The sequence below is a fragment of the Dendrobium catenatum genome, unplaced genomic scaffold (genome assembly GCF_001605985.2).
Source record: "Dendrobium catenatum unplaced genomic scaffold, ASM160598v2 fragScaff_scaffold_1220, whole genome shotgun sequence".
Classification (NCBI taxonomy): Eukaryota; Viridiplantae; Streptophyta; class Magnoliopsida; order Asparagales; family Orchidaceae; genus Dendrobium; species Dendrobium catenatum.
Window position 1 is genome coordinate 3,374,975 of NW_021319682.1, and position 18,673 is coordinate 3,393,647.

Below are 18,673 nucleotides of genomic sequence, written 5' to 3' on the forward strand. Positions count from 1 at the left end.
ACATGAGGATAGATTGACGGCGGCCAACCCACGTCAATTGGATGATGAAAATTAAACGAAGGTGGATGAGTGACATCGAATGGGCGAAGACAATCGTGCAATGGTAGTAAGGTGATGGTGAATGGCCTATGATAGCTAAGTGGCGGTGGTCAATAGTATTGAGATGATGACAACAGCTGGTGATAATCATTGACATCAAATATTTGGTAGAACTATATGATTTTTAATATCTCTAAGCTCTATGCAATCTCAAGTTTAGGTCCAAACTCTCCCTTATGTGAAGATTCGGAGCTCATTTATAATTTTTGATGTAGTGTTTTATTTATTTTTGCTTGACATATTAAAACACTCCATTATATAGCCTGTGCTGATTTCATTAATTTTTAATTTTTTTATAGCATTTAAATGCATTGATAACATTAGAATCAAATGGTCTTGAACTTGCTGGATTTCTTTTATGGAGATGTCCGTTTTGAATATAAATAAATAAAAAATGGAGTTCGTTATTGATGTCTCAAAGTTTCCAACAAATCACTTTTAGTATTGTTGGACTCAAATCTTCGTGTTGTTGTGTAATAGTCCAAACTCTTAACTATTGAGATATTATCCGCTTTGACCTAAACTTCTCGCGGTTTTGTCCTGTTGGTGTAACTTCCCAGTAAGTCACCCATCCCAAAATGCTCTGAGATGAGCATGCTTAACTGTGAAATTTCTTAAATGAAATTCTAACCATTAGATAAAAGATATCTCGATGTTTAAAAGTTTAGCTTCTTTTTAATTAAGGGGTTTCACATGTTGGCCATCAACCATGTCTTACCAGAATATTTAATTTGACTATAAACTTGGTCAAATCAAAACTCAGATGATCACTTTTAATGTCAATGAGAAGATCTTACCAAGATGGAATTATTTCAGGCATCACTTACCACTTTATTAACCAAAATCTGTCACAAATTGACTTTCCTTATTGTACTATATTCTTTGCAGTCTTATTTCTTTTAAAATCTCACTTATTATATATGTGTAGAAGACACAGCTTTCTTTGTATTGGTTGCCGTTTGAATTAATATGTCTAATCAAAATTTGGTCATAAATCTAAAAGGTATTGAATTTATTTCAAAGTACATGTAATATATAAATAAATAATTAAAATAATCATTACACTCATTTAAAAGTAACAACAACAAGCATTTATCTCACTACGTGGGGTTGGTCACACGAATCCTTTCTCTCCATTGTGTTATGTTAAAAGTCAAATTCTCATTTAAATCATCTACTCTCCTAATCGGATCATCAGGAGGTTGATATTTAAGGTGACTCTCTCTAATCTTATCTTCCACTGGAGTTACTCCAACCTTTTCCGTATACACTCATTTCGTATCTTGTCTATAAAAGTAAAGCCACTCATTCACCTGAGCATCCTCATCTCTGTAGCACTTAACTTAATATTATGTTTGTCTTTTAATGGCCAACATTCTACAACATAAACATTGCAAGTCTCGCCACCATCTTATAGAATTTTCCCTTAAGTTTGAGGAGACTTTTCTATCACTCAATAAGCCCAATGCATTCCTACACTTCAAACATTAAACTTGAATTCAACTAATAATATTCCCATCTATTTCACCGTCACTCTGAACAATAGACCCAATATATCTAAAATGTGTATTCTTATTAATGACTTGAACGCCCAAAATCGCAATCCCCCCACTATATCTATTACAACTAAAACTATACTCCATAAGTTTAATTTTAGATCTACACAAACAAAAACTTTAGACTCTAAGGTTGAACTCAATAATTCAAGTTTACCTTCAACTCTCTCTCTAGTTTTATCAACAAGAAGAATATCATCAACAAAAAACATATACCAAAGTACAACCTCTTGCAAATGTCTAGTGAGAACATCCATGACTAAAGCAAAAAGATATGGGCTTAAAACTGATCCTTGATATAATCCAACTGAAATAGGAAAATATTTGGTCAAACCACCTTGTGCTTGAACACAAGTACAAGCACATGCATACAAATCCTTAATGACTTGAATACAAGTATTATTAACTCCTTTCTTTTCTAAAACTCTCAATAGCATTTCTCTTGAAACTTTATCATGTATTTTCTCTAAATCAATAAATATCATATGTAGATTCTGCTTATACCCTTTTTTTTAACTGTAACTTATGCTGGAAAAGCAATATATATTAAACAAAAACCTAATTTTAAATTCTATAAGACAACTGTAACAGAGCAGACACTTTCACAATTCATTAAATTAACACTAAAATTTCTTTTAAACCTTACATTTTTTTCCTCGAGCTTCACTTTACTCCCTTAAGTGTATGAACACTACATTTGAGTCTCTCAAAGCCTCAATTTGTGTTCTTAATTTCTCTGAAACCCAAATTGTAGCAAACAAGCCAATCCAAGTTCGAAGACAAACAGAAATGCAATCAATTCAGTCTACTTCTGCAACATTAAAGCCCATAACATAACATTTGTAATGTCATTACAGACTGAAAACAAGTATAGCATGCTGCAAAATCATCTATGGCGATTGGAAACTTCCTTTTCAATGTTGAACATCAACATAAATAAGCATATGCCAATACCTACAAACAGTAAAGCCATCAACATAAATAAGCTCTTATATAAATAATTAATCCTCCGGAGAAATTATTCTGTTTGGAGACCGGATGCAGAACGTCGTCCGGAGACCAACCAGAATACGTCACGTCAGTGGTACCGAGCCGTAGTACCGAGCACAGGGATGATGTGGCGTATTCTGGTTGATCTCCGGATGATGTCCGACATCCGCACAAAATAATTAATCCTCCGTCAGAGTACAAGATTACATCTCACCGAATCACAAAATCAGTAAAAGCAGAAGCCTTAATATTGTCACTACCATGAATGAGAAGAGTTCAAGGCAATATTCAATGTGGCTAAAATTTATATTAAACTAAAGCAGAATTTACTTTTCAGTGTTGGCCCTGAAATCCTTTTTATGAAAAACACACCTCCAAAACAATCTACTAATCCTCATTTTAGTTCAGCATAATAGATTGATTGAAACAACAACTGAAATAGGTTTGCACAACAAAATCTTCAGAAGCAATACAAATCAAACTCAAAGAAAGTGCAAATTAGTTGGAATGTATTTACTGGAAAAATAAGGACTACTTTTTTGCTTACAATTTTCTTGTGTAGATATTAAGGCTTCATTTGTAATGGTTTTTTTAGTGTTTCTTAAAGCAATTTTTTAGTACTAAAAATTGCTTTAAGAAACAGTAAGAAAGTCATCCAACACGAAGCCAAAGTTAAACAAGCAAACTAGTCTTAACATAATTATTCAAAACAAAAGCAAAAATATAGAAGAAATCAATGAAAAATCAAAACTAGTACTAACACCCACAACAGCACAAAACACAAGTCAAAATAATGAAGTGTGTTGATTTTTAATGAACTGCATCAAGCATCTAAAATTGCATATATTATTACCGTAATCTTTCTATTCGATGGAGGCTTATGATCAACTTAGTGTCCGCATGCTGCACAGTAGTGATCCTCCGTCATTGTTGTTCCACAATTATAGCAGAATACATGGCCACACCTTCAGGGAAAAATAAGCCTTAAGATTTCTCTGTAAGCCCATATTCAACAAACAGAAAATTACAAGTCCTCCCTAATATACATGGCTAGTAGAAGTACTAGTTTGGACAGGCTTTCTAGACAACAAAAAATACATTCTACAACAGTTTAGTCAAAGGGCAAACTGTTCAAAATTTATTAGCATCAAGTCATCAACACATTTAAGGTAATTTTGCAAGCATTTTTTGGTAATGCTTGACAGAAATATAATGGAAAAAATGTCAAAAAAATTTAAGTAAAAATGAATGAAATATAATAGATTACCTTTCTAGATTAAGGTTTCTTTAGGGACAACTTCCTTATTGCTTTCTGAAGTTAATTTCCAGTTTAAAAAAAATTGTACTAAAACACTGTTTTAAAAAACAGTCCCAAACAAAGCCTAAATAAAAAACCTTAAAATGCTAAAAAAAAAAAGAAATGGCGGGCTAGCATCATGATTTATAAAGGTCTTCTAGTGATTCTCTTATAACTTTTAAACAATGATCTTAGGCCCTACTAAGGCTTCGTTTGGGACAGCTTCTTACTATTTTTAAAGCAGTTTTTTAGTATGTAAATTTTAATTTTTCTACTAGAAAGTTATTTTAAAAAACAATAAGAAATCAATCTCAAACAATGCCTAAAACTTCAAGTTCCTAATAGAAGCAAACTAGATGATGTTTCCTTTAATTTCAGTTCAGATATTACTCTTTTTATTCTGAAGTTGTTATAAGAAAAATATACTCATTACATACATCTAAAAATGTGCATAATCAAGGCAATGGAAGAACAAATGCTTCTCACATTTAAATAACGATCATCATACTACAAAATTGATGTGGCGTCATAAATATTAAAGATATGCAGCATGAAAAAAAAAAAAGAAGGTAAGTATTAAAAAATGTGTTGTAGATATGTAAAGTTCTCTCATAATCAAGAAAATATTTGAAATGAACATGTCATTTTTCTTTTCATAATATAATTGTAAGTTTAACTAAGGGTTCGTTTGGGATGGCTTTCTAGTTAATTTTTAAAGCAGCTTTCTAGTTAAAAAATTTTAAATTTATGTGCTAAAAAGCTGCTTAAGATGCAGGAAAAAAACCGTCCCAAACTAACTCTAAAAGTCACTGAACAACAGCATGAAGCCATCACCTGCACTTCAACGATAAGCAACCTGACACTTTCTCCACATAAAAGCGGCAAAATGGGCACCTCTTCCAGCCCTGCCTCTTTGCCAATTCCATAAGCATCAAGTCTTCCATGTCTATCTCGTTCTTCCCAAGCTTCTTAAAATCCTCACAGGTCAGCTCCGGATGCCATGGCGACTTGCATTTAAAACAGAAAAAGCGATTGCAGTATGGGCATCCTTCCTTATCCTTCCAAATATCAGTAATCAGAAGAGCAGAGCAATCTTTATACGGGCAATAAAGCTTATCTTTGATCAAAGCATTCGACCAACGATCGAACAACTCGCGCGCAAGAACAGGCTTGCACAATTCAGGTTCCAAACTACCATCTTTGCATCCAGGTTGAGGGCAAGCAATCTTTGCCATATTATTTCTTATCTTCATAGAAACATACGTGCCAATGCACTTCGAGCAGTACCTATGAGAGCAGCCATTGATGAAGATAAAATCAGATATTGGCTTGTCTTGCACGCAGATGCCACAGTGTAGATCCACTGTACGCAAATTGCTCATCGCTCAATCTTTGAGGCTTTCTATACTCAGCTAGCACCTGCAAGATACAGGAAAGTTTTTGGGTGAGTAAAAAAATGAACTTTATACGTTTTTCTTAATAGTTTTCTATTCTGGTCACACTGATATTTTGCTTCTATTACAAACTTTGCCGAATTATTAAATGAAAAATCAGGAAAAAAAACCTATAAATGCTTTCCTGTAAGCAATGCTGCAGAAATCCACAAACAGATAGAAGATACAGCTTCATATAGAGGATCATAGTAAGAAAAAACTGAAAACGAAGCGTCTCAGTTAATTCATATTATTCTCATGCACTTCTTTTTGTATGATATAGAAACTATTAACTTAATTATATTATTTTGTAGTACGAAATACGTTGAAAGTTGAAACCGTCTCGGCTGTTGATCTTTTTTATGGTATTAAGTAAGGTGAAGAGCATCAATGGCTGTATTTGAAGAAGATCAAAACGATTTTCGAGCCCCGGTTTCAGTAAATTTTAAGCTTTATCAGTTAATTGGAGTGAAGCATGATCGAGAAAAGAGTGGAGCGAATTTTTTATTGAAATTTTTACTTTTTAGTTATATATCATTATAAATATTTGTAGTTATTATTTTAGAGTTCTCATTTTATTATAAAACATAAATATAAAAATTTTATTTATTATTCATAATTGAAAATAGTGTCTTGATGAGATACTGAAAATTTTATTTATTTATATATGCAAAGTTTAGAATTTATTAATCGAAAAAAAAAATTCTTTACTTTTTATTTTTTTATTTGTTGTGTATAATAAAGTTTCAGGAAAAATGAGTTCTTGAAAAGAAAGAAGTTAATAATGTTCATACTCAAGTCATTAAGGATATATGTCCAGAAGTTGTTGCTAGTGTTTAAGCATAAGATGATTTGATCAAGTATTTTTATATTGGATTACATTAAGGATCAAATTTAAGCTTAAATTTTTTTGCTTTAGTTATGGATGTTCTTACTAGACAATTGCATAAGGATATACCTTGGTGTATGCTTTTTTCTGACACTATTCTTCTTTATGATATGATTGTAGAGGGACTTGATGAAAAACTTGAATTATGGTGGCCAACTTTAGAGTAAAGGTTTTCGTTTGAGTAAATCTAAAAGTAAATATATGAAGTATAATTTTATTAGTAATAGATCTAATAGTGAGATTGTGACATTGGGTGATCAAGTCATTAAAAAGAGTCCACGTTTTAGGTATATTATGCATTTTGTTCAAAGCACGATGAAATAGATGGGGATATAGAAGAATTCAAGTTGGACGATTGAAGTGGAGAAATGCATCCGGTCTATTGTGTGATAGAGAAATACCCATCAAACTTGAGGAAATTTTTTATAAGATCGTGATGAGACATGCAATTTTTTATGACACAAAATGTTGGTCATTAAAGAGTAGCATAATTTAAGTTTTTTGCGTCCTGGAAAATTCGCAGCGGTAGAGAAATATAAAGATTAATGCCTTAGCTTTGTACGAATATCCAGAACACAAGCAAATGAAAGAGATAAGGGTGTAGCGTTCATAAGAGACACCAGAGTTTTTACGTGGAAACTCCTAAAAAGGGGGAAAAACCACGGGGGCTTGGCCCAGTTTGAATGAATCCACTAGTGCTTGTAATTGATTACAAATGAAGCCCATCCTTAGGAGGAAGGCCTTAGCTCGAAGTAACAAATATACATCATATAAAATGCATTGCATGGTGGAAGTTGGAAGAATCAATGTTGATATGTTTGTTTGGGGCAGCAAACCATAGTCGACGAATGATGTAGATCGGAAGAACCATACTCGACAGGTGACGGAGGTCGGAAGGATCGTAGTCTGTGAGTGACATAGGTCAGAAGGACCGTTGTATTGCGACGGAGGTCCGGAGGATCGTAGTCACCGGGTGACGGAGGTCAGAAGGACTGTTGTTGGCAGACGACAGAGGTCAGAAGGACCGTAGTCGGCGGGCGACGAAGGTCGGGAGGACCGTAGTCGGCGAAGAATGTAGTCGGCAGACGACGGAGGTCCGAAGGACCATAGTCTGCAAACGACAGAGATCGGAAGGACGGTAGTTGGATGACAGTGGTTGGGAGGACTGTAGTTGGCGGACTAGCGGAAGTCCTTCGATGTTCGGCAGACTGGTGGAATTCTGATGGCGGACGACAAACTATGAAAGTCTGACGATGGTCGGCGAGCAAGCGGATGTCCGGCGGCAGTCGATGAACTGGTAGAAGTCCGACGGCGGTCGGAGGACGGATGGAAGTCCGGCGGCGATCGGAAAACTGGTGGAAGTCTGGCGTCGGTCGACGGACTGGCAGAAGTCCGTCAGTGGCTGGCGAATTGGTGGAAGTCCGACGTCGGTAGACAGACTGGTAGAAGTCCGTCAGTGGGCAATGGTTGGGCTGAAGTTCAGCCGCGGTCGGTGAGCTGGTGGAAGTCTGAAGGCGGTCGACGAACTGGCAGAAGTCGAGCCGCGCGGTAAATAGTGAGAACACATGGCACTATTTTGCTGGCGTCCAAACGTAGAGCTACGTCAGGTGACCGGACCAAATAAAAGTTCCGAAAACGGACCTTACAATGAAGCCGAAGAAGGGGGTTCATGGTTCGATCGATTCAACCGGTCAAACTATATAATATAATAAATAATAATAGTATTAATAACTAATTAAATTGATATAATAATATGATAATCTAATATTAAAATTCATCTATCTTATATATCAAATATCCAAATTAAAAATGAGTTGAAGATTTAATAAACAACATAATTCATATTTAATATAAATAGTTTACATATATATTCTTAAATTTAATCCCCCGGTGGTGGTCGGCGGGAACTCCGGCGGTGGTCGGCAGGAACTCCCGTGGAAGTCCGGCGATGGTCGGCGGCAAGAGAGCTCCCAAATTCCTCCCTTCCTTCTCCTCTTTCTCCCCTTTCTCATGAGAAGAGTTGGGGGCTATTTATAGTTTTTTGAGAGTGGCATGACTTGTAAATATATGAAGGATCAAGGGTAAGTTAGGAGTGGTTGGATGGACGGTCGATGTTGAATCCTTTGATCATGAACCATTTGATGGACATTTGAATGTCTTAGTGATGTCGGAATTCAGTGATCTTGGGCTCGTTGGATTCGTCTCATCGAGCCGCTCGATTTGACTATGAGCTGTTATGTTTGAAACCGTTTGGTAATCCAAATTGTGGTTTGAACCTTCCAACAGCGCTTCGGGTCCTTGATTTGGACTCATTTGGGCTCGGATTGAGTCGATTTTGGTGTCATTGGGTCTGTGTTTCCGAGACGCTCAGTTCGACTGTAAGTTTGCTGAAATTGGAATTCATATGATCTTCGATTTAATTTCTGAAGTTTCCAACTTGATTTTGCCTCAAAATTCGTGTTCAATCAAGGTAATTTTTGATGATATATCAAAGTTAAATGTTGTAGAGATGAGGGCGCTCTAGTGGATAATGAGTGGCTTTACACTTAAAGATAAAATGTGAAATGAGTATATATATGCAATGATTGGAGTTTGCTTCAATGACAAATAAGATTAGACAAAGCCGCCTTAGATGATTTGATCACAATAAAACTTCTCCGAGTTAGAAGAGTAGATATATTAAATCTAATATCTCTTAAGAAAAATAGAGATAGACCTAAAAAGACTTTATTAGAAAATATTAAAAAAGGACTTTTTAATTTGATTTAAATGAAAGTTTGATTCTTAATATGACACAATAGAGACAAAGAATTTGTGGCTGACCCCATATAATGGGATGAGGCTTATTAATTGTTATTGTTGTAATCGTAGAAAGCTTCTTGGTATGGAAATTTGTGGCTGACCCCATATAATGGGATAGAGGCTTATTACTGTTATTGTTGTAATCATTAAAAGCTTCTTGGTATGGATTTCATTGGATATATTGTTATTCTTTTCAAGCAATAAATTAAGTTTCATATTTGCTTTTCAAGATAGTCATTGTTTTTGTACCTTAAATAATAATGAAAACAGTTTATTTTAAGACATCCTGTTTAACTAATGTAATATTATGCTGAAACTATCTTTGTTTCTGATAAAGAACATTGAAAGAAACACGAAATGCATATGTAGTTTAGTTTCTCAAATTTTAGTTTATTCTACTATAAATTAAATTAACTAGTGTTGGCGGGCTAGAATATTTGCGGAGTTAGAGTGAGTAAAATTTTCATCTTAGCGATGTATGGATATCCAACACATAAACATGTGATTTATATGAAGAGAGAGAGAGAGAGAGAGAGAGAGAGAGAGCACTAAAACAAATTTTTTATGTGGAAAAACTGAAGAGAGAAAAATCACAGGGCCTCGCCCAGGTGAAAAGATTTCATTAAATTTGAGTGAATTATAAAGGTTGACCCATCCCTTGACTTAGAGGCATTGGGATTACAATAGTTGGGAGAAGGTCCGACGATGGTCGGTCGAAGGTCCGACGACGTCCGGGCAAAAGTTTGGCAGACGGGCAGTGATCTGACGACGGTAGGATGCTCGATGAAAGTCTGGTGGCGATCACTAGCCAAGTGGCTGTCCAACGATAGTCAGGCCAAAGTCCGGCGGCTGTCGAAGGTTGAATGGTGGTCCAATTATGGTCGGGCCAAAGTCTGGCGACGGTTGGTGGCCGAGTATAAGTTTGGCGACAATCGGTGGTCTGACTGTGGTTGGGCAGAAGTCCAGCGGTGGCCAGGGGCCGAGTGACAATCTAGCAGCTGGGCTGTGGTCCGACTATGGTTGGGCGGAATTCCGGTGGTGGTCGGTGGCCAGGGGGAAGTCAGGTGGCCAGGCAGAAAGTCCAGTGACAGTCGATGGAGGTTCACCAATGGTGGTGTTGGAGCTCTTAAAGCCTAAGAGCTCTCACCAATCTCCAGCTAAAGGTGATCCCTTTATGATAGAAAATGCGGATCTATTTATAGATTTTTTGAGTGTCAGATACCATAATTATGGAGAAGATATGGGGCAGGTTTGAAGTGCTCCATCAGATGACCCGCATTAATTCCCTTGATTATAAAATATTTTTCTTGTTTTATGTTCCTTAATAATGTCAGAATTTAGCGATCTTGCATTCGTTGGATTCGTTTCGCTGAGCTGCTCGATTCACCTATAAGAGTGTCATATTTGGATATCATATTTTGTCATTCAATTAATGCTTTAAATTTTTTGAATACTCTTCGAACTCTTGATTCAGACCCATACAGGCTCAGATCAGGCCAATTTTGGTGTCGTTGGGTTCGTCTCGCCGATCCGCTCAATTTGACTATAAGCATGACATATTTTGATATCATTTTGTTATATGATTAATGCTTTGAATCTTCCAAATATGCTTCTGACTCTTGATTCAGACCCATTTGATCTCATATCAGGCCGATTTTGGTGTTATTGGGTTCATCTCTTTGAGATATTCATTTTGACTATACGTTTGCTTAAATCAGAGTTACGTTCAGATGGTTCCAAATTTAATTTCAAAAGTATTTATCCTACTGTGTGGTCAGCTACACGAGTTTTCTTTCTCCATGGTGTTCAATTAAGAGTCCAATTTTCATTTAAATCTAATTAAAAAAGATCATTTCTAATACTTTCTAATCAAAATTTTTGCGTCTATATCCATCTTTATTAATATAGACAGGATCAAACACTACTCTCCTACTATGGTCATCGAAAGACTGATATTTTATGTGACATCTAAGACAACTCTCTTTATCTTATATGTCATTGGAGCAACTCCAACATTTTCAAGTACATACGTCTTTTACATTTTCTCTAATTATAAAGACACTCATTCACTTAAGCATCCTCATGTCTACAGCACATAACTTAATTTTATGATTCTCTTTTAATGGTCAACATTCTACGTAATAAAGTATTGCAAGTCTCATCCTCATCTTATAAAATTTTCCCTTAAGTTTGAGGTTCTTGTCTATCGCACAACAGGCCCTAAGAATTTCTCCACTACAACCATCCAACTTGAATTCTACTAGTAATGTGTCCTCATCCATTACTACAACAAAATTCAAAAATATGGCCGATGATTTTCCATGCAAATAAGCAGCATTGCAGTAGTAATAGCTTTCAGCAACAGTCTTTTCTCGAGAAGATTTATGTTTGTAATTGTATGTTAAAGAACCAATATTATGTTCCAAGTCTTTCATTCAACTTTGCAAACAATGCACTACAAACTGGAAACAATGCATTGTATTTTGCTTGTTGCTCAAGGCAGCTAAAGGTAAGCTAGTACAGGAAACTGAAAGTAGCTCCAGAAGGGCCTAAAATGGCTTCAAAAGAAGATCAGGCTCGTGAGTTGAGAAAACAAAATCATCTTCTAGTTTGCTGAACCTCAAAAAAAGCAAGGATGCCACCTACAAACTGTAAACAAATGAAAATGATAGTTTAGATTACAAAATAAATAAACACGGAAAGTGTGTTAGCTACATAAACAGAAAAAATTATGGATAACTAAAATGACTTGCAAGTTTCAGAGTCGCCCTTAAATCCTTTGCCATGAAAAGCAATGTTTCTAAATCAATCCACAAACCATTCTTTTGGATTGGCATAGCAATTACTTGAAGAACAATAAGTTTGTATTTGAGAAGGCAATTCAATCAAACACAAGTCATAAGCAGTTGGACAATGGAGAGTACAGAAAAATAAGAATTTTTTTCTTGATTATAACATTCTTTTGTACATGTAAAGTAAAACCAAGACGCATCAAAACATGAAATAAACAAGAGTACCATTATCACAAGCAAATATAAAGAAAATCTGAGGAAAGACAAAAAACAAAGTCAGTTCCGATATGCAGTCTGATAGTTAAGTAATCACCGGCCATTGTTGTTCCTCAATTATATATATTTGAATGATTGACCACACCTTCAAGAGAAGAAAAAAAAAGCTTGAGATTTCTTTGTAAAATAAGTTAAAAACAGAAATTTTTAGTCCTTTCTAATAAACATGGCAAGTTTAAGCACCATCTGAAATGAAAATTAGCATCACCTGCACAGTACGTTCGGGCATCCCGACACCTTCTCCACATAAAAGCCGCAAAACGGACACCTTTTCCAGCCTTTCTCTTTTGCCAGTTCCACAAGCAACAAATCTTCCTTCTCCAAGCAATACTGTCGAAGCTGCTGAACATCCTTACAAGCAAGCTTCGAACGGCATATCGAGTTGCATATACAACAGAAACGTCGGCCACAAAACATATTTTTCATCAATGCATTATACCAATGATCGAACAGATCGCGTTCAAGAACTGGCTTGCACATTTCAGGTGTCAAAGTGCCAACTTTGCATCCAGGATGAGGGCATGCAATCGCGGCCGCATTGTTTCTTACCTTCAGCGTAACATACCTGCCGACGCACTTGAAGCAGTAACCATGTAAGCAGCCTTTTATGAGCATGAAATCAGAACCTGACTTGTTCTCCATACAGATGCCGCATTTCTGGGGCTGTCTATAGTTTCTCCACATCTTTCTTTGCAGCTTTCCACACTCAGCTACACCAGCAAGACACAGCAAAGTCTTTTATGTTAAGCAAGGAAAGTAATTTATGTTTTTTTACTGCTCTATTGTGATTGCCCTTATATTTTGTTTCAATCGCAAACTTCGTCAAATTTTATGAAAAACAAAGGAAAAAGTTTTATGCTATCTGCAACTAATCCTACCTGATGCGAGAAAGCCGTAAGCGATACAGAAAACCACAAGAATCAGATAAAAAAAGCAACTTTTTATAGAGGATTAGAAGAAGAATAAATTGAGAAAGGAGCGACGTCTCGATTAACCATGGCAGTACTACTTTCTGGTTTATTTCCGAACTTTGAAGTTTTAACTTAATTATTATCTAGTAGTAAATAAATTGAAATCATATCGACTGTTGATCTTTTTTATGGCCTCAAGGAAGGTGAAGAACATCAATGGTTGAATTTGAAGAAGATCCAAACGATTTCCGATGCCTGGATTAAGCAACTCTTCATGAGTTGATTAACGGTGAAGCATGATCGAGAAAAGAGTGGTGCAATTTTATTTCTTTGAAATTTGTAGCGATTTAACGTTACAAATTTTTATAAATAATTGTTGAACATGAACCATCTCATAACTCGCCAGGAGCTGGAAGACATGAAGTCATCCATAGAATGTTAGCTAAACGCACTTGCAGTATCGAAAAGCCACTTGGTAAAGTTGCCTCTGCCTCACCCAACCCAGCCTACTATAAGATCAACTACAATGTAAAGACAATATAGCCTAATCCCTTAAACTTGTTAGAACAAATTGAAGAGAGTTTAAGAAATACTTATTAAGGGAGTGAATTTAGTTCAAAATCAAGAAATTAATGTAAGATTGTGAACTATGTATGATTAGATGAAATCTAACGTCAATTTCTTGATTTCAAACTAACATCTCTCACGATAAATAGTATTTTTTAAACCCTCTAATTTGCCCTATTGAGTTTAAGGATTAGATATTAGGCTTCGTTTGAGACATTTTTTTATTGCTTTTTAAAACAGCTTTTTTGTATAAAAATTAAATTTTTATACTAGAAAGCTGCTATAAGAAGCAGTAAGAAAGTTGTTCCTAAGGCTCCTGATATATCAGTAAAAAATTATGTTGACCAGGCACGAATCTCAAAGCAAAATTGAGTTATAAGCTTCAAAAATTAAATCAAAGATCATATGATTTCCAATTTCAGCAAACTTATGATTGAACTGAACGTCTCAAAAATATGAGCCCAACGACAACAAATTTGGCTCAATTCAAGCCCAAATGAGTCAAAATCAAAGACCCAAAGTGCATTCGGAAGGTTCAAATCATAATTCAAATTACCAAATAGTTTCCAAACTCAACATGCTTATAGTCGAATCAAGCGGCTCGACGAGACGAATCCAACAAGCCCAAGATAACTGAATTCTGATATCATTAAGGCTTTCAAATGACCATTAAGCGGTCCATGATCAAGGGGATCAATATCGTTTGTCCATTCAAACACTCCCATTTTGACCTTGATCCTCCACATATTTACAAGTCATGCCACTCTTAAAAAATTATAAATAGCCCCCACTCTTCTCATGAAAAAGAGGGGAAGAAGAAGGAAAAGAAGGGAGGAGTTTGGGAGCTCTCCTGCCATCGACCACCACCGGAGTTCATCCCGACCACCGCTAGAGTTCCTCCAGACCACCGCCAGTGTTCTTCCCAACCACTGACGGACTTTTGCCAGTCCATTGATCGCCGCCGGACTTCCACCAGTTCGTCGACCGCCACTGGAATTCCACCTGTCCGTCGATCGCCGCCAAACTTCCGCCAATCCGCCAACCATCTTTGGACTTCTGCTCGTTTGTCGATCATCATTGGAATTCTTCCTGATTGCATTTGGAGTTCTTTCCGGTCACCGACGGACATCCGCCAATCCACCGAACACCGTAGGACTTCCTCCAATCCGGCAACTATAGTCCTCTCAACCACTATCATCCGATTTAGTTTATTTTTTTTTTTTTTTTTTGCCGAATATCCCGACCTCCGTCGCATGCCGAATACAATCTTTTGGACCTTCGTCATTCGCCTACAACAGTCTTTCTGACCTCCGTCATCTATCGACTACAGTCCTTCCAACCGCTGTCACCTGCCGATTACGATCCTCTCGACCTTTATTACATACTGACTACGGCCCTTCCGACCTCTGTCATCTATCGACTATGATCCTTCGGACCTTCGTTACCTGCCGACTACACTCCCCGCCGACTATGGTCCTCCCGATCTTCGTCGCCCATAAACTATGTTACTTCTGACATATGTTGCTTGCAGACTACTATCCTTTCAACCTCTATTGTCATACAATGGTCCTTCCGACTGCCATCACCCGCCGACTATGGTTCTTCTGACCTACATCGCTCGCAGACTATAGTTCTTCCGACCTACATCGCTTGCCGATTATGATTATGCCGCCCCAAACAAACATGTCAACAATGATTTTTCCAACTCTCATCATGTAATATATTATGTATGATGTATATTTGCCACATTAAGCCAAGACCTTCCTCTTATGGAAGGGCCTCATTTGTAATGGACTGCAAACACTAATGGATTCATTTAGACTAGACCAGGCCCCGTGGTTTTTCCCCCTTTTCAGGGGTTTCCACGCAAAAACTCTGGTGTCTCTTATGAATGTTCCACCCTCACTTTTTTTCTGCTTGTGTGCTGAATCTTCGTACAAAGCTAAGACATTAATATTTATATTTCTCTACCGTCGTGAATATTCCATGACGCAACAGCTCCGTTTGGAATATCTTTCTTATTATTTTTTAAATTAGGTTCAAAAAGTTTTTTAAAAAATTTATTTTAAAAAACAATAAAAAAAGTTGCCTCAAGTAAAGCATAAATATTTATAAACCGCTTAGGAATTATTATTTAAAAGTGGCATATGATTACTAATTTATGATCACAGCCTATCAATTTAAAAATATAATTAAAGCCACTTACTAACTTTCACTATTATTAGATTCTTATTTTTTTAATTATGAGGGTTATGTAGAAAATTCTACATGTAATATATACACACACATACAAACAAACAAAAGTATATAATAATTTTAGTATAATTAGTAAGCTATTTGATTATAAAAATATTTTGAAGTACCTTTTTATTTGTTCAATTTGTTTAGTCATTCCATTAGTCGTAATTTCTATCACATTTTACTTGCAATCTTTTAATTTTTCATTTATTTATTTTGTAATCAAAAGAAAGGATCAATTTTGATGTGTAAACAATAATATTTATTTAAAAATGAGTTTAATTAAATAGTTATTATGATATAAACTCTTAATAAAATCATAAATAACCTTAAATATCATTTATAATTTAATTCTAAAAGTAGTTAGTAGATAAAATTTATTTAATTTATATTACAATAAAAATTATTAGGCTAGTATTACATTAAAAAATAATTATAATCATTCATCTATTGAATAAAAATTCGAAAAACTTCTTTTTAAATCTTATTATTTTATTTTCAAGAGGTCTAAGGATCGAAAAATTATTGCGCCCTCCCACCTGAGGTAGAGATACGTCCTCCCACCGCTAAAATCGCGCTAAAAAATAAAAAATACCAAGCAAATACCGAGCAATACCAAATAATAACGAGGAATATCATCATGTGAAGATCAATACCGAGCTATACCGAGCAATACAAAAAAATACCTACTTTTTCCTTGAAAAAACTCGGTATTGCTCGGTATAGCTCGGTATTGCTCGGTATAGTTCGGTATTAGTCTTCACATGATGATATTTCTTGTTATTACCAAATAATAGCTAGCAATACCGAGCAAAAACCGAATGGGACGGTCTTTTTAGTGCTTTTTAAATCAGTTTTTTAGTTCAAATTTTTAATTAAAAAATTATTTTAATAAGAAATAAGAAAGTTGTCTCAGAAGAAACTTTAGACTTTATTTGAGATTGACTTTATTAACTGTTTTTTAAAGTAGATTTTTAGTAAAAAATTAAAAAAAAAAAAATTAAAAAACAATAAGAAAGCAAACAAATATAGTTTAATTGTTCCTAGAAAAGCAATGATGCGTTTTTAAAATGAGATAATCTTATGCACCCAAAATGTTTTTTTATTTTATTTTATTTTTTGAAGCTTAGTTTCAAACAGAAAATCAAACAAAATGATTTTTTTATGATGAATAATTCAGAACGAAATTTAACTTTCATAACTTTAGTAATTTTTTAAAAGCGATTGCATTAATAAAATCCTAACACAGTACAACGATTGAGAGTTAGTGAGCAAAAGCATAACCATACAACATTTCCACAAAAAAAAGGCATAACGGTCACCATTTGCAGCCTTTCTTCTAATCCAGATTCATCATCTTCTTATCTTCTCTCTCACTCTAATTCTTCCCAAGCTTATGAAAATTCTCGCACGTCATCCCTGCATGCCAAGTCGACTTGCATTCAGCACAGAACAGCCTGTGACAATGTGGACACTCAGCCTCTCTAATCACCTCCTGGTTGCCTCTCTCATCAGTGAGCAGAGCAAAGCAATCCATGAACGGACAATAGAACTTATTCTTTATCACGAACACACATAAGCTCATACACCAATGATCAAACACCTCGCGTGCAATCATTGGTTTGCATAACAAAGGATCAAAAGTGCCGTTTTTACATTCTGGAATAGGACAAGAAATCACAGCCATATTCTCTGCCACCTTTGATGAAACATAGCAGCCTACACATCTCGAGCAGAAACAGTGAGAGCAGCGGTTGAGGAAGAGTAGATCAGAAAGCGGCTTGTTTTCTTTGCAGATGCCGCAGATAAGCTTACTTTTAGCAGGATTGGAGGTATAGGGGACGAGATCTGAGTTGTCTTTTTCTGTTTTCATGGCTTTAGTATGGTTCTGAAAGTGAGATTCTTCTTTTATGTTTCTGATTTTCTGATACTTTGCCTGCGAATGTGAAAGAAAAATTTGTTTTTGATGAAATGCTTTGAATAGCAAACTCTACTTCTCTTTCGATTGACAAAGCAAATTAATAAGATTCTTCCGGTAATTTACTTGGTGAAAAATGAAATAAGAGTAATATTCTAAGAACCTTAAAATAAATATTCTGATTCAAAACTTACCCGAAGAACTTTTCTTATGAGATGACGGAAGAAATCTCATAAGAAGAGAATGGAAGGTAACAATTACAATGCAATTACAAGCAATAACAACTTGAAAAAAAAATAAATTTGAGTGTACAAACATAACTTGGAGATAGGATTTGATCTCAAAATATCAAAAATAAATTTCAAAATCCTTACCACTGAAACAAGCTAATTAGCTAACCGGACAAACAGCAAAAACCCGATAAGGATAGTGGAAGGTGCAGACGTTATATAGAGGATTTGAGGAAGCATAAACTGAAAACGAAGCGTCTTAATTAAAGATGGCTTTACTTTTCTTCGTTAATCTCATCATTTTGATTTTTGTGAAATCAGAGAGAGAGAGAGAGAGAGAGAGAGAGAGAGAGAGAGTTGTGATTGAACGAAGCTGTACCGATGAAGAAATCTTGGCTGTTGGCCATTTTAACGGCATTAAGGTGGAAAAGATCAACGGTCGAATTTCAAACGCTGGAAGTAAGGGGGTCGAAACGATTTGGACTGGATTTGAGCTTATTTCAGTTAGCTAGCTAGCTGGAGTTAGGGGTGTCAATATTTGACACGACACGAAAACCCGACCCGCACCCGACCCGAAAAATCCGGGTTGAACCCGACCCGTTTGAAAAACGGGTCGGGTTCGGGTTCACAGATTCGACCCGTTTGACAAAACGGGTCGGGTTCGGGTTGACCCGG

The 18,673-nt window shown here is 35.7% G+C and overlaps 2 protein-coding genes across 3 annotated transcripts; both read right to left on the minus strand.

The window, feature by feature from the left end:
• Nucleotides 1-2,366: 2,366 nt before the first annotated feature.
• LOC110104367 (E3 ubiquitin-protein ligase RNF144A-like) lies at nucleotides 2,367-12,422 on the minus strand. 2 transcript variants are annotated; one of them, XM_028699147.1, is made up of 5 exons: nucleotides 12,343-12,422; nucleotides 12,172-12,219; nucleotides 4,777-5,361; nucleotides 3,499-3,610; nucleotides 2,367-2,609 (listed from the first exon to the last, which is right to left on the minus strand). In XM_028699147.1, exons 3-4 carry the CDS (start codon nucleotides 5,322-5,324, stop codon nucleotides 3,535-3,537), a joined length of 624 nt encoding a protein of 207 aa, XP_028554980.1. In that variant the 5' UTR covers nucleotides 5,325-5,361; nucleotides 12,172-12,219; nucleotides 12,343-12,422; the 3' UTR covers nucleotides 2,367-2,609; nucleotides 3,499-3,534. The 2 variants fall into 2 exon arrangements, with proteins under 2 accessions (XP_028554980.1, XP_020689097.2); XM_020833438.2 differs by lacking the exon at nucleotides 12,343-12,422 and having other exon boundaries at nucleotides 12,172-12,328.
• Nucleotides 12,423-17,087: 4,665 nt separating this feature from the next.
• Nucleotides 17,088-18,505, minus strand: LOC110104389 (probable E3 ubiquitin-protein ligase RNF144A-B). The gene is made up of 2 exons (XM_028699151.1): nucleotides 18,378-18,505; nucleotides 17,088-17,786 (listed from the first exon to the last, which is right to left on the minus strand). Exons 1-2 carry the CDS (start codon nucleotides 18,414-18,416, stop codon nucleotides 17,229-17,231), a joined length of 597 nt encoding a protein of 198 aa, XP_028554984.1. The 5' UTR covers nucleotides 18,417-18,505; the 3' UTR covers nucleotides 17,088-17,228.
• Between the last annotated feature and the right edge of the window lie 168 nt (nucleotides 18,506-18,673).

Bases quoted from the DNA above. Each gene is read 5' to 3' on its own strand.
- LOC110104367 (XM_028699147.1), bottom strand. From the start codon at position 5,324: ATGAGCAATTTGCGTACAGTGGATCTACACTGTGGCATCTGCGTGCAA. The intron at 3,611-4,776 runs GTGATGGCTTCA...TTTTCCCTGAAG, and splicing joins TGCTTATCGTTGAAGTGCAG to GTGTGGCCATGTATTCTGCT.
- LOC110104389 (XM_028699151.1), bottom strand. From the start codon at position 18,416: ATGCCGTTAAAATGGCCAACAGCCAAGATTTCTTCATCG. The intron at 17,787-18,377 runs GTACAGCTTCGT...TCACATTCGCAG, and splicing joins CAGCCAAGATTTCTTCATCG to GCAAAGTATCAGAAAATCAG.